We start from the raw sequence: 23,148 nt of genomic DNA, 5'->3' as shown, positions 1-23,148 counted from the left end.
AGGCAGAGGTTGTAGTGAGCCAAGATCTTGCCATTGCACTCCAACCTGGTAAACGAGCAAAACTCCATCTCAAAAAAAAAAAAAAATAAAATAAAAATAAAGAAATATAAGAACCAAATATGTCAGAGAATGTTAAATTTCTTGGGTATGATGATGATATTGTAGTTACACAGGGAAACATCCTTATTCTTAGGAGATATATACTGAACTATTTAGAGCCGAAGTGTCATGTCAGCAACTTATTTTCAAAATATTCATTCAGCAAAAAGCCGGCTACAGTGGCTCACACCTGTCATCCCAGAACTGAGGCAGGCAGATCACTTCGAGGTCAGGAGTTTGAGACTGGCCTGGCCAACATGATGAAACCCTGTCTCTACTAAAAATACAAAAATTAGCCAGGCATGGTGGCACATGCCTATAGTCCCAGCTCAGAGAGGCTGAGGCAGGAGGATCACTTGAACTCAGGAAGTAGAAGTTGCAGTGAGCCAAGATCGTACCACTGCACTCCAGCCTGGGCAACAGAGCAAGACTCAATCTTAAAAAAAAAAAAAAAAAAAGGTGATAGGCCAGGCACAGTTAAAACCTGTAATCCCGGCACTTTGGAAGGCCAAGGTGGGAGGATGGCTTGAAGTTAGGAGTTTCAGTACAGCCTTGGCAACCAGCAAGACCCTGTCTCTTCAAAAAAAAAAATTTTTTTTAATGAGCCGGGTGTGGTGGTGCCTGCCTGTAATCCCAGCTACTTAGGAGGCTGAGGCAGGAGGATCGTTTGAGCCCAGGAGTTTAAGGCTGCAGTGAGCCATGATTGTGCCATTGCACTCCAGCCTGGACAGCAGAGACCATGTCTCTAAAAAAACAAAGGAGAGAGAAAAGAAAAGATTTTTGAAAGAAGCTAAAGACTTCTTAAAAAAAAAAAAAGAAAAGAAAAGAAAAGAAAAATTACCAAACACTTAAAGAAGTTAGTTACAGGGCTGGGCACAGCAGCGCATGCCTGTAATTCCAGCACTTTCAGAGGCCAAGGCAGGAGGAGCCCAGGAGTGCAAGACCCACCTGGGCAACACGGTGAGACCCCACCTCTATTTAAGAAAATCAAATAAATCAGTTTCAAAAGTTAGTCTTTATTCCTCCACACCTTCAGCCAGCCCGAACCAGAAATGGGCAGCTTGACAGCTTCAGGTTGTTGAAGGCCTGGACTCAACAACGCTTTGCATAGCTAGCGGGGCTGTTCTGAACTTGGAAGCACCGAGCAGTAACCTCTCCCTCTCCCGTGTCTTTGCTCTCCAGTTCCGAGAGGAACCCGTGCAATAGCTCAGTGCCACGTGACCTCCGGCGGCCGGCCAGCCTCATCGGCCAGGAGGTGGTTCTCGTCTTCTTTCTCCTGCTCTTGTTGGTCTGGTTCCTGAATCGCGAATTCGAAGTCAGCTACCGTCTCCACTACCACGGGGACGTGGAAGCGGATCTTCACCGCACCAAGATCCAGAGCATGCGGGATCAGGCGGACTGGCTGCTGAGAAACATCATCCCCTACCACGTGGCTGAGCAGCTGAAGGTGTCCCAGACCTACTCCAAGAACCACGACAGCGGAGGGGTGATCTTCGCCAGCATCGTCAACTTCAGCGAGTTCTACGAGGAGAACTACGAGGGTGGCAAGGAGTGCTACCGGGTCCTCAACGAGCTCATCGGGGACTTCGATGAGCTCCTAAGCAAGCCGGACTACAGCAGCATTGAGAAGATCAAGACCATCGGAGCCACGTACATGGCGGCGTCGGGGCTGAACACCGCACAGGCCCAGGATGGCGGCCACCCACAGGAGCATCTGCAGATCCTGTTCGAGTTCGCCAAGGAGATGATGCGTGTGGTGGACGACTTCAACAGCAACATGCTGTGGTTCAACTTCAAGCTCCGCGTCGGCTTCAACCACGGGCCCCTCACGGCCGGGGTCATCGGCACCACCAAGCTGCTGTACGACATCTGGGGAGACACCGTCAACATCGCCAGCAGGATGGACACCACCGGCGTGGAGTGCCGCATCCAGGTGAGCGAAGAGAGCTACCGCGTCTTGAGCAAGATGGGCTACGACTTCGACTACAGAGGGACCGTGAACGTCAAGGGGAAAGGCCAGATGAAAACCTACTTGTACCCAAAGTGCACGGACCACGGGGTCTTCCCGCAGCACCAGCTGTCCATCTCCCCAGACATCCGCGTCCAGGTGGATGGCAGCATCGGACGGTCTCCCACAGACGAGATTGCCAACCTGGTGCCTTCTGTCCAGTATGTGGACAAGACATCTCTGGGTTCTGAGAGCAGCACGCAGGCCAAGGACGCCCACCTGTCCCCCAAGAGACCCTGGAAAGAGCCCGTCAAAGCCGAAGAAAGGGGTCGATTTGGCAGAGCCATAGAGAAAGACGACTGTGACGAAACAGGAGTAGAAGAAGCCAACGAACTCACCAAGCTCAACGTTTCAAAGAGTGTGTGAGGCGGCGCCCACCCGCTGCCCGAGGTGCTCTGTTTGTCGAAACACAATAATATTTGTATTTGGCTGTTGTGCTTTCAAAGTGCCACAGTTTCCCTCCCTGGACGTGGTGTTATGTGGTCATTTCAGCCCTAACTTCTGTGTGGATCACAGTTATTCAGGGTTCATTTTCATCCATTTCTTTCGCCCCATTCCCTGGAAACCCTGCTGCCTCTGGGTCATCCGTTCAGCACGTGGTGGAGAACAAGTGCCTTCAGGGCTGGCCTCAGACTCGAGTTTTGGGACAGAGGCCGCCAGTGGAGATCATGGCTTTAGGTATTATTTGACTTTTAGAACAAAAGCTGTGGTTAAGATCTCATTTTTATTGCTTTTTCCCACGTCCCGTGAGACTCTATTTTCGGTTCCCTGGCTAATACCCTGTTTTTGAGTTTATTTTGTTTCTGTCTACGTCGCAGTGTTCCCCAGCGACCCGACCTCTCTATGTAAGCACACATGCGCACACACTTGCATTCGTGAATCTGATATAAAGTGCCAGTAATCCACCAAGAGGGGGTGCAAAGGGGGAGCATCAGGACAGCTCTGCCATCCCCATTGCCCACCCGCACTTTCCCGGAGCACCGGGCCCCGTGGGCTGTGGGTGATCCACACTCCCTGCACTGAGCGGGTTCAGGGGCTCCCCGACATGCATGCAGGCCAAGACGGCAAATGCCAGCTGGGCACAACGCCCATGTGGCCAGGCCTTGGGGTCTCAGAGCCGCCTCTCACCCCCGACCCTCCACCCAAGGGGTCTCCCCGTCGGGAGGGGAGGCGTTGGTCCCGGAAGCTGACTCATCGGAGAGGGAAACACCAAATACACATCCGAGGTTGCATTTATTTATTTATTTATTTATCCGGAAGCATGTGCGCTCCCGGGAAGGGGTGCTGGGTCCTCAGGGTGGGGGGACGTAGCCACAGGGGAGGGCAGTTCCCAGGAAGATAACCAGAGGTCTCTTTTGTGTTTTGGCCACCTGGGGCCACCCCCAACCTCCCCACCCCAAGAGGGGTCTGAGAGAGACCCCAAAGCATGGCCAGTGCGATTCTGAGGCTAGGGGAGTAGAAGCCCAGCAGCTGCCCCTGCCGCCCACGGGGGCTCCTCCCTGCCGGGGTCCAGCTCAGGACCACGGGGGTCTGGGCCGGCAGCACTAGCACCATCTTGGCTTCCACAAATTCAGGAAGTTTCTTGGCTCCCTCCCGCTGTCAGACGGCACAGGCCTGTCTGTGGCCGGATTTAATCCGGGGAGCGAATTCCAGCCTCTGAGACGGAGTTCTCACACCGTATCTAGGGACAGAGTCAACTGGATGCAAACGCGGGGTTTGTGGGGGGCGGAATCCCGAGGGTGGCGTGAGAGACCCAGGGGAGCTCCCTCCGGGCGCTCAGCTGCTGGTCCTGTCTGATTATGTTTTGCCGCATTGAGTCTGAAGTTTATGTGGAAGTGAACTCGCCCGAGTTGTCCAGTTGGAGTCATAGCCACTCTTTCAGGGGACCCGGCGACGCCGATGAGGCCCTGGGCGCGCTCCTTGTCATTCTTGTCCGATGTCCCTATGCATTTTGCTTTCCGCTGTCAAATCTCACTGTCTCATTCTCACACCGCATCAGTCCCCATCATCACTCCTCCTCCCCAAAGAGATACAGATTGCCCTCATCTCCGGCATGAAGAAGTCACGATTCTGACCCGCCGCCTCTCCAGGGGCGGTGCCCGGGACGGCCACCCAGCAGGACAGCCGGAGCCGGGGTCCCGGCGTCCAGGGGGTCCAGGGCACCCCCGTTAGCTATAAGGTTTTCCATCAGGTGTGACTGTCAGTTTGCTGGTCTTCCAATACCGAAGAAAGGGTGGTTGTGACAATACCTCTTGCTTCTAAAGAATGTATATTATGAAACACGGCAGATTTTTTTTTTCCTTAAAAAACACTACCTGATACTTTCCTTGTTCGTGGGGATTGTGGTCACATGAAGCTCTTTCTGCATCAGTATTAAGGTGTGTATTTGAATGTCCTCCCGACCCCTTTCCCCTCTGGGCTGTGTAGCTTTGAGGGGCTGGGCGTTTGCTCATGTCCTTGCTGTCTCGCTCAGAACATGCTCTGCAAAGTTTTTCTCTGCACACACTTCTTCCCCATCAAGCCCTTTTCCTTCCCCTACCACAAAGGTCTTTGTGATTCCTCAGCCCTGGAACCCAAGGAGCTGCAAAGTGGAGTCTGGTTCAGCCCCATGCAAACTCACCCAGAGCTTAACGTTGTCTTTAAAAACACCCTGAGCCTTCCTAACCAGCCAGTGCAGACGTTCTCTCTGGGCCACGAAGCCCCTCGGGTCCTCCCCGTCCCCTGCTCCGAAGCATACCTCAGTGCAGAACCGCGGAGTCTCTGCGGCAGAAACGCCGTGCATCTCTGTCTGTTGGCAGTGAGCACGTCGTGCTGGAAACACGAGTTTCTAAGCAGCTGGCACGAGGGCTGCTGACGGCATGGGTCGTGCTTCAGGGTGGCAATACCTCTTAGGAACTTAGGGCAGGAAGCAATACTTCAGCATTGAATGTGTGTAAATAGTTGCTTTGAGTTGCAATTGCTATTTTCTCAGCCCCAGCTCAGATGGAATTATATATCCATATAGATATATGGTAAACAAGCACACACAATTTTATCCAATGCAAACAAATGTAGAGCATCAGTTACAAAACCCTCGAATAGCTTGAGAGTCCCACAGGCTCTGCCACACCTGTGACTCCATCCACACTGACGTCACCCGCGGGGTCCCACCTGCACATTTGCACACGGTCCGGAGAGCCAAAGGCCGCGTGCTTCCTGTTACATGGGCTGCAATCATTTGTAGTTTCCAAAGACACGTCTGCATTTGAATTTCTAGATTTACGAGGTAAGGAGTTTTTTTTTTTTTTTTAATTGGTTGTTTGGAAAATCACATCATGCCTAGAATCTGAAATTGAATTAGCAAGAACCGACTGTTTGCATTTTCCATATTTCCTTTGATCTGCTCTTTTTAAATTGTTAATTCCAATAATTTCAAAATGCATTCACTGAAGAAATGGACATTAAAATATTCTAAAATTTAAATATTTGGTGCCTGGTATTTTCTTATGGAAAAGATGAGCACTGCTTCAGGGAGGAGGGCCGTCTTCCTGGGACGTCTCGTGTTTCCTGCGATCTGTGGCTCCCTGGGTGGGTTTGCCTTGCCTTCACATCATGACTTCAGAAACAGGGCAAGTAAAAAACCCTGTGTGTGTGTGTGTTATTTTTTTAATTGGATATATTTGCTGCAGTTAACTTGAGTTGACAAGTATTTTTACACAGAATTTTTTAAACCATAAAAATAAGGTTGCAGGACAAGTTCTGCTTGTGAGATTTTCCCTATCAGGCCTTCTCAATCGTTTTCTGCAACATCTTTAGAGAAGGAATTGAGGGGGAAGAGAAAAAAAGTAAGTTTTCTGGCCAGGCGCGGTGGCTCAAGCCTGTAATCCCAGCACTTTGGGAGGCCGAGACTGGTGGATCACGAGGTCAGGAGATCGAGACCATCCTGGCTAACACGGTGAAACTCCGTCTCTACTAAAAATACAAAAAACTAGCCGGGCGAGGTGGCGGGCGCCTGTAGTCCCAGCTACTCAGGAGGCTGCGGCAGGAGAATGGCGTAAACCTGGGAGGCGGAGCTTGCAGTGAGCTGAGATCCAGCCACTGCACTCCAGCCTGGGCGGCAGAGCGAGACTCCATCTCAAAAAAAAAAAAGTAGGTTTTCTGAATAGGAAAGAGTGATTTCAGGTACACAGATCACTGGGGTCCCCCGGGTTTTAAGGAAGTCACAGTGCCACTTCAGAATCTGCTTAAAGTCACACAGCCTTTTCCCAGAAAAACACGCATGCCATTTTCTGTGCCTCTTGTGAGTTCACCACACTCCCAAATCTGAGGCCAAACTATGGACCTTCTAGGGGTTAGAGCCACTTCCCCTGTAGGGGTTTTCCTGATGAATTTATTTATTTATTTATTTATTTAGAGTCTCGCTCTGTCACCCAGGCTGGAGTGCAGTGGTGCGATCTCAGCTCACTGCAACCTCTGCCTCCTGGGTTCAAGCAATTCTCGTGCCTCAGCCTCCCTAGCAGCTGGGATTATAGGCACCCACCATCACACCCGGGTAATTTTTTTTTTTTTTTTTTAGTAGAGACAGGGTTTCACCATGTTGGCCAGACCGGTCTCGAACTCCTGGCCTCAAGTGATCCGTGTGCCTCAGCCTCCCAAACTGCAGGGATTACAGGTGTGAGCCACTGTGCCCGGCCTCGTGAGTTAAGTATTTATGACCAACTTCAGGGCACAAAGATTCTCTTGTAGACTCCGCAAAGGGAGCTGAATTCACGGATTCCGGTGGTTGCTCACGGACTTGCGGGGGTGCAGCCTTCAGGTGATCCTCTGCTGAAGCCCGGGCCAATGAGGATGCTGTTGGATGAGGTCACTCTCCTCCGAGTCGTCACTGAAGGCCTCCCTGGCCACCTTCCCAGTTTAGGGAATAACCGTCTTTGCTGCCTTGAGGGTCTTGTAAGAATAGAGGTTTTGTTTGGTTGGTTTTTTTGGAGACAGGGTCTCATTTTGTCACCCAGGCCGGAGTGCAGTGACCATCAGGGCTCAGTGCAGCCTTGACCTCCCCGAGCTCAGGTGATCCTCCCATCTCAGCCTCCTGAGTAGCTGGGACTATAGGTGCGCAACACCATGCCCAGATAATTTTTGTGTTTTTTGCAGAGACGGGGTCTTGCCATGTTGGCCAGGCTGGTCTCAAACTCCTGGATTCAAGTGATCCGTCCTCCTCAGCCTCCCAAAGTGCTGGGATTACAGGCGTGAGCCACCGTGCCCCGCCAAAACGTGGGTCTTTCTACTGGAAGGGGCACCCAGGAACTTAGAGGATTTCTCAAACAACCAAGAAAGGCAGCCTCTAATTTTTGCAAGCAGCCCCAGAACTGATCATTTGCGGTTTCTCTTTCGTCTGAAATCTTGTTCACATGTTGCCTTTCCCCGCTGTGGGAATCTATTGCCGTGGCCACCTGGAATAGATCCCACGTACTCGGAAAGTGAAACTAACTGGAGAAAGCCAAGAGGAAGCAATCAAGAAAAAGTACACACTTGCACGCGATGGACGTGTACATTTAAAATCTTCCCAAGTGTCTATTTTTATACAAAGTTCCTTTGTACAAGTTGTTTTTTAAATAACATGACTCTAAAGAGTCGTTTAGAATATTAGAGTAATTTAAGCTTGGGGAATTCTCGTATCCCTGCTGGGCCTGAAAGTCTGAAGGAGATGTGAATTAAGTAAACCACGTGCCTGTTAGAATCTCATTCAACAGCAGGGATTCTTAATTGTTTTTGTTTGTTTTTTTTTTCAGTGAGAGAGGTTTGGCTCACAAAGGCTTTGATAATTTGATGAAGGTTATGCTTCCTTTGTCCAGAAAAAATACACGTAAAAACAACTCTTGATTTTTTTTCTTTCTTTCTTTTGTTTTGTTTTGTTTTTGAGACAGAGTCTGGCTCTCTCACCCAGGCTGGAGTGCAGTGGTGCGATCTCGGCTCACTGCAACCTCCGCTTCCCAGGTTCAAGTGATTCTCCTGCCTCAGTTTCCCTAGTAGCTGGGACTATACACTCGTGCCACCACTCCCGGCTAACTTTTATATTTTTAGTAGAGATGGGGTTTCACCATGTTAGCCAGGCTGGTCTCGAACTCCAGACCTCAGGGGATCCGCCTGCCTCAGCTTCCCAAAGTGCTGGGATTACAGGCATGAGCCACCATGCCCGGCCAAATCTTTTGGTTTTATATATAATTTCAGGAGTCCACGAATGCAAATAAAGTGCCCCTAATCCACAGCAACCAGAGAAAGGATGACTTTTCATTTCAACTCTCTGCAGATGAGGTTTCCTAGCGTTCTGGACTCCCCGTTGGAAACCTGATTCGGCATGTTAATACTACTCATTGATACATGCATTTTTATTTTATTTATTTATTTTTTTGAGACAAAGCCTCACTCTGTTGCCTAGGCTGGAGTGCAGTGGCACGATCTCAGCTCACCACAACCTGCACCTCCTGGGTTCAAACAATTCTCCTGCCTCAGCCTCCTGAGTAGCTGGGATTACAGGCATGTGCCACCACACCCAGATAAATTTTGTTTTTTTAATAGAGATGGGGTTTCACCATGTTGGCCAGGCTGGTCTCGAACTCCTGACTTCAGGTGATCCACCCGTCTCAGCCTCCCAGAGTGCTAGGATTACAGCCATGAGCCACTGTGCCCAGCCTTGATACATGCATTTTTAATCAAAATTATATTTTAGAATTTAATGTGTGAGTTATCTAAATATATTTGAAGAGCTGCCTAAAAAACATTTCAGTACACACAATGTTAGCTGAATTATTTCCAACAGATAAGTAACATCCAGCCAGTATTCGTTAAGTGCCTATTGTGTGCCAAATAATGCCCTAAACTCCCTTTACTTAGGTTTTTTAATTTACCTAGGTTGTTAAATTTGCTGCAATACATGAGAGCATTTGAGAAACAGCTGTGATTAGAAGCTGTGCTTTTCCCGGTGGCGTTACCACTATGAATTCCACTAGTAAACTGAAGGGACTTTCCAGATATGAGGAATCGAGAGACTTTTTTTTTTTTTTTTTTTTTTTTTTTTTTTTTTTTTGAGATTAGAGTCTCTGTCATCCAAGCTGGAATGCAGTGGCTCAATCACAGCTCACGGAAGCCTCAACCTCCCCGGGCTCAAGCGATCCTCCTATCTCTGCATCCCAGGTAGCTGGGACTACAAGTGCACGCCACTATGCCCTGCTAGTTTTTGTATTTTTTGTGGAGATGGGTCACCATGTTGCTCAGGCTGGTCTCAAACTCCTGGGCTCAAGTGATCCACCCACCTCAGCCTCCCAAAGTGCTGGGACTACAGGCGTGAGCCACCATGCCTGGCCGACATTTGTAAATAGGGCTCTCAGTGTCAACCCTAATGCATGCGAGATGATTTTCTTGTCCATGGCTTTATGGAGAATTCAAACTCTGAATAAAAAGCAACCGAGGCCGGGCACGGTGGCTCCCGTCTGTAGTCCCAGCACTTTGGGAGGCCGAGGTGGGAGGATCACCTGAGGTCAGGAGCTCAAGACCAGCCTGGCCAACATGGTGAAACCCTGTCTCTACTAAAAGTACAAAAATCAAATCAGCCAGGCGTGGTGATGCACGCCTGTGGTCCCAGCTACTTGGGAGGCTAAGGCACGAGAATCACTTGAACCCAGGAGGCAGAGGTTGCAGTGAGCCAGGATTGCACCACTGCACTCTGGGCGACAGAGGGAGACTCTCAAAAAAAAAAAAAAAGTAACCGACGAGAAAGATTCAGAGAAAACAACTGCACCACTTCTGTGTTTGTTCCTCCATGAAGGAGCTCATTCCAGCTGCTGCCCATAAGATGATCTTTTTTTTTTTTTTTGAGACAGAGTTTCACTCTTGTTGCCCAGGCCGGAGTGCAATGGCGCAATCTCGGCTCACTGCATCCTCTGCCTCCCAGGTTCAAGCGATTCTCCGCCTCAGCCTCCCAAGTAACTGGGATTACAGGTGTGCACCACCACACCTGGCTAATTTTTTGTATTTTTAGTAGAGACGGGGTTTCACCATGGCCAGGCTGGTCTTGAACTGCTGATCTCAGGTGATCCGCCTGCCTCAGCCTACCAGAGTGCTGAGATTACAGGCGTGAGCCACTGTGCCCGGCCCATCCATTTTATTTTTATTTTTTTATTTTTTTTGAGACAGATTCTTGCTCTGTCACCCAGGCTGGAGTGCAGTGGCACGATCTCAGCTCACTGCAAGCTCTGCCTCCCGGGTTCACGTCCTTCTCCTGCCTCAGCCTCCGGAGTAGCTGGGACTACAGGTGCCCACCACCACGCTGGCTTTTTGTATTTTTAATAGAGATGGGGTTTAACCGTGTTAGCCAGGATGGTCTCGATCTCCTGACCTCGTGATCCACCCGGTCTCGGCCTCCCAAAGTGCTGGGATTACAGGCGTGAGCCACCACGGCCCATCCATTTTATTTTTAAAACTCCTCCCCCAGCAGTGTTTGGGGTCCCGGCAGGAGGGTCCCAGAGCCAGGCAGAACAAACACTGGCTTGGGTTGGCTGGTGAGAGCCTTTCAGGGTAGTGTACCCTCCCGCAGGGCCCCCGCTGCTCTTTGAGGGAAGAGCTGATGGTTGGGGACCCACTCATCTCTGCCAATCACCCCCAGCCCAGGCACAGTGGAGGCAGCGCTGGCTCGGCCTCCAGCAGCCTTCCCGAGAGCTGCTCTTTCTGTGTCCAGTCTCCCTCTGACCTTCTTTATTTTCTCATCAAACAAAATCCGTGCCCTCTAGGATGGGAGGGAGATGAACGGGACCAGAAAGAGTCTGGATTTGTGCATGTGATTCTGGGAGAACGCAAACAGGATCAAGAAGGATGTGAAAGGGTTCAGGGAGAGAGGAGCGAAATGCACCCCCGCCCCGCCCTGACACCCCGCTCTGCTCAGGACGCCCGGGGGCACAGACTTGCTTGTGCCAAGACACACCTGAACTGCTCCCCAGCCCTGCCCTCCCAGGCACTCCATCCCGTAGTCTCCGTGGCTTTTTAGCCTTCTCTGTCTCCTCCAGAACTGGCCTGTGGGAACTCCCGGGTCTCAGCTCAGCCCAGCTCCAGCTTTGGTTCTGAGTCTCTAGGACACTTATTCCTCTCCAGGGACACACCTGCCTTCCTCAAGCCCCAGGATGCCAGGGTTCTCCACTCCACCTGTGGCCTCCACCCCCATTCGGCCATCGTCCTCCCTCCCTGACTCTAGGAATATAGATAAATGTTCAGCAACAAGATCATCAGGCACGGCTTTGACTTCAAGAGAATGACTTTTCCACCTGTAAATTCTGTTTTCACATTTGCAAATATGCCCCTGCCTGGAAGGTAGTCTCCTGTTATGCGATGCTTTTCTGCCAATGAGCTCAAAACCCCTGGAGCCTCGTCTGGCTTCACGATGCCCCACTGAAGTGCTGGCAGAAGCCTTTTCTGTTTAACAGGTTAGAAAGCTCAGGTTCTAACCTGAGCTTCATTGACCGCAGTCTTTCTGCTGGTTGCAGAGCCAGAAACAGAGCACGCTGCTACATCCAAACAGTTTCTTTTCCTTCCTCCTTTTCTTTTTCTTTTTTCTTTTTTTTTTTTTTTTTGAGATGGAGTCTCGCTCTGTCGCCCAGGCTGGAGTGCAGTGGCCGGATCTCAGCTCACTGCAAGCTCCGCCTCGCCATTCTCCTGCCTCAGCCTCCCGAGTAGCTGGGACTACAGGCGCCCGTCACGTCGCCTGGCTAGTTTTTTGTATTTTTAGTAGAGACGGGGTTTCACCATGTTAGCCAGGATGGTCTCGATCTCCTGACCTTGTGATCCACCCGTCTCGGCCTCCCAAAGTGCTGGGATTACAGGCTTGAGCCACCGCGCCCGGCCTACTTTTTTTTTTTTAATGAGAGACATCTGAGGCAATTTTCCAGATAATTTTGGATAAAAGCATGCCTTTTTCCTAAAATATTTCAAATGAGACAAAGTGATTTTATTGTATGAATCAGACAGTGACCCCAATTCTTCTGGGTCACTATTTACTTTTCTTACACAGCCAGCACCAGCGACCACTTTCTCTCCTTTTCTGCTCCTCATTTCCCAGTTTCCCGTCTCTTCATTCACCTGTCTGTTTTATTGGCAGAATGAGGACAGCCTCAGACCTGCATGCTTTGAGAGAAAATCTAGCATGTTCTAATACGCTAACCTTGTGGCATGACATGTATGTGTGTCCCCTCGGCCTCTACCTTGGGATAGGTAACAAAACTCCAAAACTGTGTTCCCAACCAATGGCTCTGTCACTGCCTCACACACAGGACCTCCCCATCCGTGTCCACAGCAGTCGTCCCTGCGGATGGCTCCTGCCAAGAGCTCCCCTGTGTGGACGGCAGTGTTGCGTGTGTTCTGAGACGGCCTCTTCCTTTCCTTACTGCCACAGGCAGCAACCTCCCAGCATCAACCTGCGATGCTGGCCCTCAGCCTGCCCCCCAGCCTGCCCCCTTGGCTTCTTGGTGAACCTCGGGTTCCGTTTCTGACGCTTTTCCTGGTCTGGACCTTACACACTGGCCCAGAGGGAGACACTCCTAGCCATTCCCCGTAAGCTGCCACTAAGTCCCAGAGGTCCCTTCTGGTTTCAGCACCAGGCAGCTGCCCAAGCTGCGAGCTGGGAGTTCTGGGCCTGATCCCAGCTCAGAAAGAGGAACTTCATCCATTCACTCCTGGGCTGGCCCAGCAGCAGCATGCCAGGCTCCCAGGCCAGTGTGGGGCCCACAGAGCCCCACCCAATCCCACCAATGGGAATTAGGGGAGGGGAGGGGAGGGAAGGGGAGGGGAGGGGAGGGGAGGGAAGGGGAGGGGAGGGGAGGGGAGGGACAGAGCAGTGAACCAGACTGGGAATGCCCAGAAGAGTGGATGTGGAAGCATCGTTGTTCACCAGCACCCAGTGTCTGCAGAGCTCAGCTCCCAGCCTGCCCCGGCCAGCTCGGCAACCCGCATCCTGCAGCTCTGCATGTCAGAAGCCATCGGACGGGGTGCAGCAGTGGGGCTTCTGGGCACATCCTCCTCACCCTGCAGCATTAAACCAAAGTGCTGATAATAACACCCAGATGAGCGCCAAGTGGAAAAATCAGAACCTTAACATCCTCTGTGAAATCCTGAGTCAGTTTCACGCTTTATAGGCTTTTTAGGATTTAGCCATCCCTGAGATGATCCAGTTATTACAATCAAATTCCATTTTCTCAACCCATGCAGCAATCCTCACACCAAAAGCAATTCTGGGAGGCGTAAGAGCTGTGACACGGCTCTGACAGCAACCTCCCCATGTTGATGGTCACTTTGTCCCGATGGGTTGCCAGGACCTGAGGTTTTTGCTGCTCGTGGTGTTGGATGGCTGCAAAGGGGTGACAGCGGTTCAAGCAGGCTTCTGACTTGTCCGTCATATCCCAAAACTGGCACTTTTTCCACACACACTGGCTGAAGCTTCCTACCTGTGGGCATGGCACCTTGCTAGTCAAAAAATAAGGAAATCACAGATTTTAAAGTATCTGTCCATTCCAAAAGCATGGATAGTTTTTTCTTAATCATCATGTATTCTAGAAATTGCTCATTTTTTCTTTCTTTCCTCCCCTCCAACCTTCTTCTTACCCGCATTTTCCCATCTTTTATCCAGAAGACAAAAACCCTGTGGAGAGGGGAGACGTCAACTTTCCCTTCAGTTCACGGCAAGAGAGTTGCTGTTCAGGAGCTTAATTGTAAATTTGAAAAAATTAAAACTTGCTTATGCTCCGTCAGTAACCAAAACCAGGAAGGACTGTATCTGTGAAATACATATATATTTTTTGAGACGGAGTCTCTCTGTGTCGCCCAGGCTGGAATGCGGTGATGTGATCTCGGCTCACTGCACCTCTGCCTCCCAGGTTCAAGTGATTCTCCTGCCTCAGCCTCCCAAGTAGCTGGGACTATAGGCATGTGCCACCACGCCCAGCTAATTTTTGTATTTTTAGTAGAGATGGGGTTTCACCATGTTGGCCAGGCTGGCCTCGAACTCCTGACCTTGTGATCCGCCCGCCTCAGCCTCCCAAAGTGCTGGGATTACAGGCGTGAGCTGCTGTACCCCGCCTGGTTATTGCATTTTTTTTTTTTTTTTTTTTTTTTGAGACGGAGTCTTGCTCTGTCGCCCAGCCCAGGCTGGAGTGCAGTGGCGCGATCTCGGCTCACTGCAAGCTCCGCCTCCCGGGTTCACGCCATTCTCCTGCCTCAGCCTCCCGAGTAGCTGGGACTACAGGCGCCCACAACCGCGCCCGGCTAATTTTTTGTATTTTTAGTAGAGACGGGGTTTCACCGTGGTCTCGATCTCCTGACCTTGTGATCCGCCCGCCTCGGCCTCCCAAAGTGCTGGGATTACAGGCGTGAGCCACCGCGCCCGGCCTTTTTTTTTTTTTTTTAATGAGGCAGAGTCTCGCTCTGTCGCCCAGGCTGGAGTGCAGTGGCGCCATCTGGGCTCACTGCAAGCTCCGCTTCCCAGGTTCCCGCCATTCTCCTGCCTCAGCCTCCTGAGTAGCTGAGACTACAGGCGCCCGCCACCACACCCAGCTAATTTTTTTGTATTTTTTAATAGAGACGAGGTTTCACCGTGTTAGCCAGGATGGTCTCGATCTCCTGACCTCAGGTGATCCACCCACCTCGGCCTCCCAAAGTGCTGGGATTACAGGCGTGAGCCACCACGCCCGGCCAGTTGTTGCATTTTAATCTACCAAGCCAAGCACCAGGCTCCAGGGGCACTACTACTAGGTGGCCTGTCCTTGGCTCTGACGCAGGGGCTTCCAGGAAGAACGGGCTGCGGCTCTGTGCAGCCTGCCTGTGCTGGGGCACCGTCAGCTCCCCTTGCTCGAACAGGATTGGCCAGAACACGCCCTGTGGCTGCGAGCAGCCTTGAATGCCACTGGGGACTGAGGTTTAGGCATCCCGTTCCTTGAGCGGGAATCTCTGCAGAAAGGCAATTAGAGGAACAAAGTGCCCTCTCCCTGACGGTCTATCTCCCTGACACCAAAAAGGAAGGTGAAGCATCCTTTTTTGTTGTTGTTGTTGAGACGGAGTCTTGCTCTGTCACCCAGGCTGGGGTGCAGTGGCGGGATCTCAGCTCATTGCAAGCTCCGCCTCCCGGGTTTACGCCATTCTCCTGCCTCAGCCTCCCAAGTAGCTGGGACTACAGGCGCCCGCCACCTTGCCCGGCTAGTTTTTTGTATTTTTTAGTAGAGACGGGGTTTCACCGCATTAGCCAGGATGGTCTCGATCTCCTGGCCTCGTGATTCACCCGTCTCGGCCTCCCAAAGTGCTGGGATTACAGACGTGAGCCATCGCACCCAGCCGAAGCATCCTTTTTAAGGAGACCCCTTTTTAAGAACCTGGGGCAGGTGCCGTGGTTCACGTCTATAATCCCAGTGCTTTAGGAGGCCAAAGTGGGAGGATCACTTCAGCCCAGGAGTTTGGGACCAACATTGGCAACAGGAGTTGGAGGCTGCAGTGAGCTATGATCGTGCCACTGCACTCCACCCTGGGCAACATAGTGAGACCCCATTTCTACAAATAATATAAAAGCAGCTGGGGGTGGTGGTGCTGGAATATATACCAGCTATTCAGAAGACTGAGGCAGGAGAATCGCTTGAGCCCAGGAGTTCGAGACTGCGGTGAACTGTGACTGTGCCGCTGCGCTCCGGCCTGGGCAATAGAGTGAGACTCTATCTCTTAAAAAAAAAAAGAAGAAACGTGTGAGATACAGCGCTGCAAATCTGGTTCCAACTTTCTCTGTGATTTTGCTGGAGTTTGTTCAACACTGAGCTCACAGGCAGGAGTGAACCAACACTTGTTTTCTTTGGACTACTTTGAGCAAAAATAGAAGAAAGGGGCTCATTTTTCTCCAGTGATTTTTTATTTTTCATCAATAGTGCAGATCCAATGTAAGTATTTATTCACTGGCCTGATTTCCCAATCTTTTAACTTAGAAGTGTGATTGCCAATTTCCTAGGTTTTTAAGAATACGCTGAAAACAAGCCGCCAAGCTTAGGCACCAGGAATCATAGAAAGTTTGTCCACGTGCTTGGATCAGATTTCCAGCACAAACTGTGATGTGTACAACTCTTGACTCTGAGTTTGACTTTTGTTGGCTGTTGTTGGGTGAACAGGTGTGTGAAGCAGATTAGTAACAGAATACAAAGAGAAGTTGTACTTCCGCTGGGAGGAGAATGGGCTTTTGGGTTTTTGTTGTTGTTGCTTTTTTAATTTCAGCTCAACTGTTTAGAAAGAAAATTCTTGCTCTCTTTACCACTTTGTGCTGCACAGGAAGGTGGGAAGAATGATTTCAGACGTGCATATTAACGAATGCTCTTATGGGCCGGGCACAGTGGCTCACGCCTGTAATCCCAGCACTTTGGGAGGCTGAGGCTGGCGGATCACAAGGTCAGGAAATCGAGACCATCCTGGCTAACACAGTGAAACCCCGTCTCTTACTAAAAAAAAAAAAAAAAAAATACAAAAATTAGCCGGGTGTGGTGGCGGGCGCCTGTAGTCCCAGCTACTTGGGAGGCTGAGGCAGGAGAATGGCATGAACCTGGGAGGCGGAGCTTGCAGTGAGCCAAGATCAGGCCACTGCACTCCAGCCTGGGCAACACAGCGACATTCCGTCTCAAAAAAAAAAAAAATGTTCTTCTGGCTACATTTTTTGATCCATGCAAAAAAAAAAAAAAAAAAAAAAAAGCTGGTCTTTTCTTTTATCCAGTTATCAAGTTTGTGTAAAAATAAGAAAGTATATCCTTAAATAGAATTGTGCCCTGGAAGGGACCCAGATGGCTCTCCTGAGATTAAAATAGTCATCCCAGCCGGGCACAGTGGATTATGCCTGTAATCCCAGCACTTTGGGAGGCCAAGGCAGGAAGACTGCTTGAGGCCAGGAGTTTGAGAACAGTCTGGCCGTCTTTACTAAAAATAACAAAAATTAGCTGGGAGTGGTGGTGGGCGCCTATAATTCCAGTGACTCGGGAGACTGAGGCAGGACAATCACCTGAACCCAGGAGGTGGAGGTTGCAGTGACCCAAGATCGCGCCACTGCACTCTAGCCTGGGCAACAAGAGTGAAACTGTCTCAAAAAAAAAAAAACAATTAGGGACATCATTCTCAATTTTTTTGAAGGATACTAGTTTTACCAATTTTGATTTACCAATTTATGATTCTGAGACGTTTCTTCAATTAAATGAGTCACTTTTAGGCACTCATTCTAATTTCATGGCTCTCAGTTTACAGGAACGTAACATTTGATGCCAATGAAATTCATTAGAATTCTGCACGATCCTGTGAACTGCATGCCCATCTGTCTTGTATGTGTTTCCAGGGGTGGTTTACAACAGTCTTCACCATGTACTGGATGGATGTGTACTTATGAACACTCACACCGTGAGACCCAAGACGGTCCGTCTTAAAAGAAGGCCATATCTGATTTGGATTAAAATCCCCATGGAGAGCCTGATGTCACCCAGGAAAGTGCACGTCTACTTGCATGCTCTTGAGAAATGGTTGAGAAAACAGTCCTTCCAGCTCGGCAAATACCATTTTGTTTCTGTCTGCTCACCACCCTTGCATTTGCAATAAACCTGACAAAAACTTCGAGAGCAAAAATGAGAATGTTCATATTTGAAGGAGATGTTGGCAGACGGCCACAGTCTTCAAGTACGCAAGCTCATTCCGCTCTTGCTTTTCTGCCAGTAACTCCTTGGCCTCCGCACACGCTGCACAGGCAGGGCCTGAGGACGGATCATGAATGTGTCCGATGATCATGGACCCGCCGAAGACTCCCGATGGAGACGCGATGAGTCACAGCCAAGTGAACTTTCTCTGCTCCTGAACACATTGCTTCTCCTCCTCGTCCCACTCCAAAGCTAGAGGTGGGGCAACCCCAGCATCCCGGGCGTGAACGCACCCAGCTTGATTATCTGGAGACCTCACGCCTGCCTGGCATAGGCCAACCCAGTAATGTTCATTTAAAGCTGGCTTTACTGGTCCTTCCTCCACAATGAGAGGTGACCCTTCACTTCACCGAGAAAGGAAGGAAGAAAGGTGGGTGCAGGAAGGAAGGAGAGAGGGGGGAAGGAAAATGGACTGAGCGGAGTGAGAAAGAACGAGAAAGAGGAAAGAATCAAATGCGTTTACTGCTTTTAAAGTGGATTTGATGGCCGGTAGGATTACAGGCCGGGCGCGGTGGCGCACATCTGTAATCCCAGCACGTTGGGAAGCCAAGGGGGGTGGATTTGAGGTCAGGAGTTCAAGACCAGCCTGGCCAACATAGTGAAATCCCACCTCTACTGAAAAATACAAAAACTGGCGGGGCGTGGTGGCACACACCTGTAGTCCTAGATACTCAGGAGGCTGAGGCACGGGAATCGCTTGAACCCAGGAGGCAGAGGTTGCAGTGAGCTGAGATCATGCCACTGTACTCCAGCCTGGGCGACAGAGCAAGACTCTGTCTCCAAAAAAAGACAGTTGAGGTCACCTCAGGAGACCCAGGGATCAGCTCAGCAGGGGCAGGCCCCTCCCCACAACAACGGGTCCTAGAATGTTCCAGAAACATTTAAAAAATTGTGTTCTATGATATTTGTCAACGAATTCAGCCTCCACTATCCCCACTCTTCTCCTGGTTGGCTGGACACAGCCAGACTCTCGGAAAGTGGGTGGGGGTGGGGAGAGTGGTCCCAGGAGTGGGGCCGAGGGTAGGAGGAAGGGACTGATAACCGAGGCTATAAATAGCCAGGCAGCTGCTCAGCAGCTGGTGCAGGGAATTGTCTGGACCAGGGGACGCATCCAGGAAGGGAACAATGAAACCGCACTGGTCCCCAGTCAGAGAGCAGAGAAGGAGGCGGTGGGGCGAGGGGTGGAGTCGTTCTGGTCCTTCCTCCCCCTCAGGTGTGACTCTGCACTTTTGGAGGCGCAGAGGGGAACCCTGGACAGCTCTAGAGGCAGTGGAGGGAGCCTCGTGCTTCACCTCTTTGTGCCCAGAACCCACCCCTGGCTTAGGACTGGACGAAAGAAAGACAGCCTGTCACCTAAACTTTTGCATCGGAGGAGTCTGCCCTCTGGGGCGGCCATGTTGTTTGCACGTCAGTGTAGGCAATTTTTTAAAACCCTTTAACTTTTTGTTGGGGTGCAACTTCCATCAGTAAAGCGCACATAACTCAGTGAGTTTTCACACATTGATGCACCCATACAACTATCACTGCGAACAAGATATATGATATTTTCAGAAGCTCAGCAGACTCCCTCTGCCACCCAAGGGTCACCTCTGTTTCCATCACTGTCATCCTAGATTGCATCTTCCTTTTGACTTCGGGGTTGAGTCATATCACAGAAATCATGCAGTAAGGACTGTTCTGTGTCTGGCTTCTTTCAATCATCAATCTGCCTAGGAGATTCCTCCCTGCCATGTGCAGCAGAATTTTGTTTCTTTTCATTGCAGCGTAATATTTCGTTGTGTGAAGAGGCCATGATTTCTCCGTTCCACTGAGGATCACTTGAGCTGTTTCCAGTTTGGGGCGTTATGAACAATGCCGCAGTGAGCATTCTTGTCAGTGCTGGCGTATCTCATGGTAGGTTTGGAAATAAATTCTGATGGGAATTAAAACTGGTGTAACCTCTATAAAGGGCAACTTAGCAAGAGCTGTCAAAATTTAAAAAACACGTGCCCTTCTGGGAATTAATTCTACAGATCTGCCCAAACATGCAAAATGTCTCATGCACCAGGTTCTTCTTTGCAGCATTTATTTGCAAAAGGTGAAGGTAGAGACAACCTAAATATCCATCAATAAATATTTATCCATCCATAGACTAGAATACCAGGCAGCCACCAGAAGGAACGAGAAAGCTCAGTACCAGCAGGACCTCCAAGTTAAGTAAAAAAGCAAGATGCTGAGCAGTACATATAGTTCTCTACCATGTAGATTAAAAAGGGATGGAATATATTTGCTTGTATTTGCATAAAATATCTATGAGTATACTCAAAAAATAGATAATATGATCTATGTATGCGGGACGGGGGGAAGGAAGATGTTTCCATGTATATTCCTTTGTAATCATTGAATTTTAAGCCATATGAATGCATTGTCTACTCAAAAACTCAATTTATTGTGAAAAGACTAAAAACCACTGAACAGTACACATTAAAATTCTATGGTATATGATTTAGATCTCAATGAAAAATGTATATTGAGGCTGGGCGCGGTAGCTCATGCCTATAATCCCAGCACTTTGGGAGTCCGAGGCAGGTGGATCACTTGAAGTCAGGAGTTTGAGACCAGCCTGGCCAACATGGTGAAACCCTGTCTCTACTAAAATACATAAATGAGCTAGGCATGGTGGGGGGTGCGCTTGTAATCCCAGCTACTCAGGATGCCAAGGCAGGAGAATCACTTGACCCTGGGAGGAGGCAGAGGTTGCAGTGAACCCAGATCACACCACTGCACTCCAGCCTGGGCGACAGAGCAAGACTCTGTCTCAAAAAAAAAAAAATTACATTTAAAAAAGCTCAGGCTATAGGGTCCGGCATGGAGGCTCACACATGTAATTCCAACATTTTGGGAGGCTGATGCAGGAGAATCACTTAAGCCCAAGAGTTCAGGACCAGCTTGAGCAACAGTGAGATTCCGTCTGTATTAAAAAAAAAAAAAATTAGCCAGGCACGGTGTCACACATTTGTAGTCCCAGCTGCTCAGGAGGCTGAGGCAGGAGGATCACTTGAGCCTGGGAGTTTGAGGCTGAAGTGAGCTATGATGGCGCCACGACGTTCCAGCCTGGGCGACAGAGTGAGAGCCTGTCTCTAAACAATATATAATAATAATAATGATAATAAATAATTAAATACATAATAAGGCTTAGACTAAGAGGGAAGGCAGAGCACACTCAGGTGCATTCGGCCTTCTGGATGCTACCAGGGAATGCCAGACTTCAGGGAGAAACAAGAACCCACCTGTTGTCAGGGTGCCCAGCCCAACCTGTGGCCCTCCAGAAACTGTCGTGGTCGTCATCCATTCATCCGTCTATTCATTCATCAGTTCACCCTTCAGAGAGCTGCAGAGGGCCTACGATCGCCAGGAATCTCTCCATGAGCAAACTGTGGGGCATTGGGAAGACAGTGGCCACAGTTAGAGGTGGGAGCTGCACAGACAGATGGAACCGCAGCGGCCGCAGGCCCTGGCGGATCTTTGGCCATCCGTGCTGGCTTGGAGGCCCTCCTGGGTTTCTTCACACGGACTTAGGGCTTCGGGGACCCTGACTGGGACAGCCTCAACCTGTGCTGAGCCTCTGAAGATTCCTGTAGGCGCTGCACCCCGAGTGGAGACTGCAGCTTGGCCTCCCTACATCTGCACTGCCTCCCCTGCTGCAGGGGTGTCGCCGAGGGCCCGGGCCGTGCTCCTCCTACCGCAGCTCCTGGTCCTGGTGCCTCCTCCATCCAGAGACACAAGCGGCCTCCCGCGTCAGACCTCATCTCAAGCACCAGGCAATACTCATTAAATCAAAATGTGCTAGAACTGCAAGGAATAAATCTCTCACTATGATGGATTCCTGGGGTTCCAACAACCCCTCGGCAACGAGTATATTAATTCTAATAAAATGTTTGAAAATTCAGTAAAATGCAAGGAATCTCATTTTACAAGAAGGCAAATGGAAGGCACACAGGGAGTGACGGCCAACCTGGGAATTAGACTAAGGTTTCCTTCCTCTCTGTGCCTTGGTAGAGAATCCACCTCAGCTCCAGAACTTGCAGCAGAAACAGGGTCCTCTTCCCACACCCCACTTCTCGGGAAGGGCTCAAGCCGCGTCTGCCTCTGGAAGCAGATATCCGTGACTATAATGGCTCCTTGGAAGGCAGCCAGGCATGAGCTTGTGGCTTACATTCCTTAATGCTCAAGCACATTCCTTCATGTTCAAGTATACGTGGTTGGCTCCAGCACAGAAGTACAGAGCTGAGCAAAATATTCGGCGCCTTTTTCAGAGAACGCTGGCTGGTGCTTGTGGATGTTCCTGCACCTTCCTCCACCATGAATATATATATATATATATTTTTTTTTTTTTTGAGACGGAGTCTCGCTCTGTCGCCCAGGCTGGAGTGCAGTGGCACGATCTCGGCTCACTGCAAGCTCCGCCCCCCGGATTCACACCATTCTCCTGCCTCAGCCTCCTGAGTAGCTGGGACTACAGGCGCCCGCCACCTTGCCTGGACTAATTTTTTTTGTATTTTTAGTAGAGACGGGGTTTCACCGTGTTACCCAGGATGGTCTCTATCTCTTGACCTCGTGATCCGCCTGTCTCGGCCTCCCAAAGTGCTGAGATTACAGGCGTGAGCCACCATACCTGGCCCACTATGAATATTTTTTAAAATTAAGGGGAGGCCGGGTACAGTGGCTCATGCCTGTAATCCCAGCACTTTGGGAGGCTGAGATGGGAAGATTGCTTGAGTCCAGGAGTTTGAGACCAGCCTGGGCAACACAGTGAGACCCCATCTCTACAAAAACTAAAAAATTAGCCAGGCAGGGTGTCATGTGCCTATAGTCCTCGCTACTCAGGAGTCTGAGGTAGGAGGATCACTTGAGCCCAGGAAGTTGAGGCTTCCATGAACCATGTTTGTGATGCTGCACTCCAGCCTGGGTGACAAAGTGAAACCCTATCTCAAAAAGAAAAAAGAAGAAAAGAGGCCAGGCACAGTAGCCCACACCTGTAATCCCAGCACTTTTGGGAGGCTGAGTTGGGTGGATCACCTGAGGTCAGGAGTTCGAGACCAGCCTGGGCAACATGGTGAAACCCCATTTCTACTAAAAACACAAAAATTAGTTGGGCATGGTGGCAGGTACCTGTAGTCTCAGCTACTCGGGAGGCTGAGGCAGGAGAATCGCTTGAACCCAGGATGGGGAGGTTGCAGTGAGCCGACATGGTGCCACTACACTCCAGCTTGGGCGACAGAGTGAGACTCTGTCTCGAAAAAAAAAAAAAAAAAAGTCCAGAAAAGGCAAATCTATAGAGACAGAAAGATC

General features: G+C 50.1%; 1 protein-coding gene and 2 long non-coding RNA genes across 7 annotated transcripts in view; 2 read left to right on the top strand and 1 right to left on the bottom strand.

The window, feature by feature from the left end:
• Positions 1-5,569, top strand: part of ADCY9 (adenylate cyclase 9) — a 162,748-nt gene extending 157,179 nt beyond the window's left edge. For all 5 annotated transcript variants that reach the window (XM_077985366.1, XM_015125415.3, XM_015125413.3 and 2 more), the window contains exon 11: positions 1,282-5,569. In XM_077985366.1, coding sequence (XP_077841492.1) covers positions 1,282-2,473 — 1,192 coding nt within the window. In that variant the 3' untranslated portion in view covers positions 2,474-5,569. The remainder of the gene's footprint in view (positions 1-1,281) is intronic.
• A 10,422-nt stretch (positions 5,570-15,991) lies between these two features.
• LOC144337878 (uncharacterized) lies at positions 15,992-21,969 on the bottom strand. Its single transcript, XR_013411512.1, has 4 exons — positions 21,812-21,969; positions 21,087-21,230; positions 16,977-19,729; positions 15,992-16,492 (listed from the first exon to the last, which is right to left on the bottom strand). It is a non-coding gene; the product is annotated as an uncharacterized LOC144337878 (long non-coding RNA).
• LOC114674338 (uncharacterized) lies at positions 17,862-21,745 on the top strand. The gene is made up of 3 exons (XR_003725379.2): positions 17,862-18,187; positions 19,581-19,710; positions 21,172-21,745. It is a non-coding gene; the product is annotated as an uncharacterized LOC114674338 (long non-coding RNA).
• Positions 21,970-23,148: the final 1,179 nt, after the last annotated feature.

The sequence above is a fragment of the Macaca mulatta genome, chromosome 20 (assembly GCF_049350105.2).
Source record: "Macaca mulatta isolate MMU2019108-1 chromosome 20, T2T-MMU8v2.0, whole genome shotgun sequence".
NCBI classification, from domain to species: Eukaryota; Metazoa; Chordata; class Mammalia; order Primates; family Cercopithecidae; genus Macaca; species Macaca mulatta.
The sequence above is the reverse complement of the archived record's forward strand: the minus strand, read 5'-3'. Positions and strand labels throughout refer to the sequence as shown.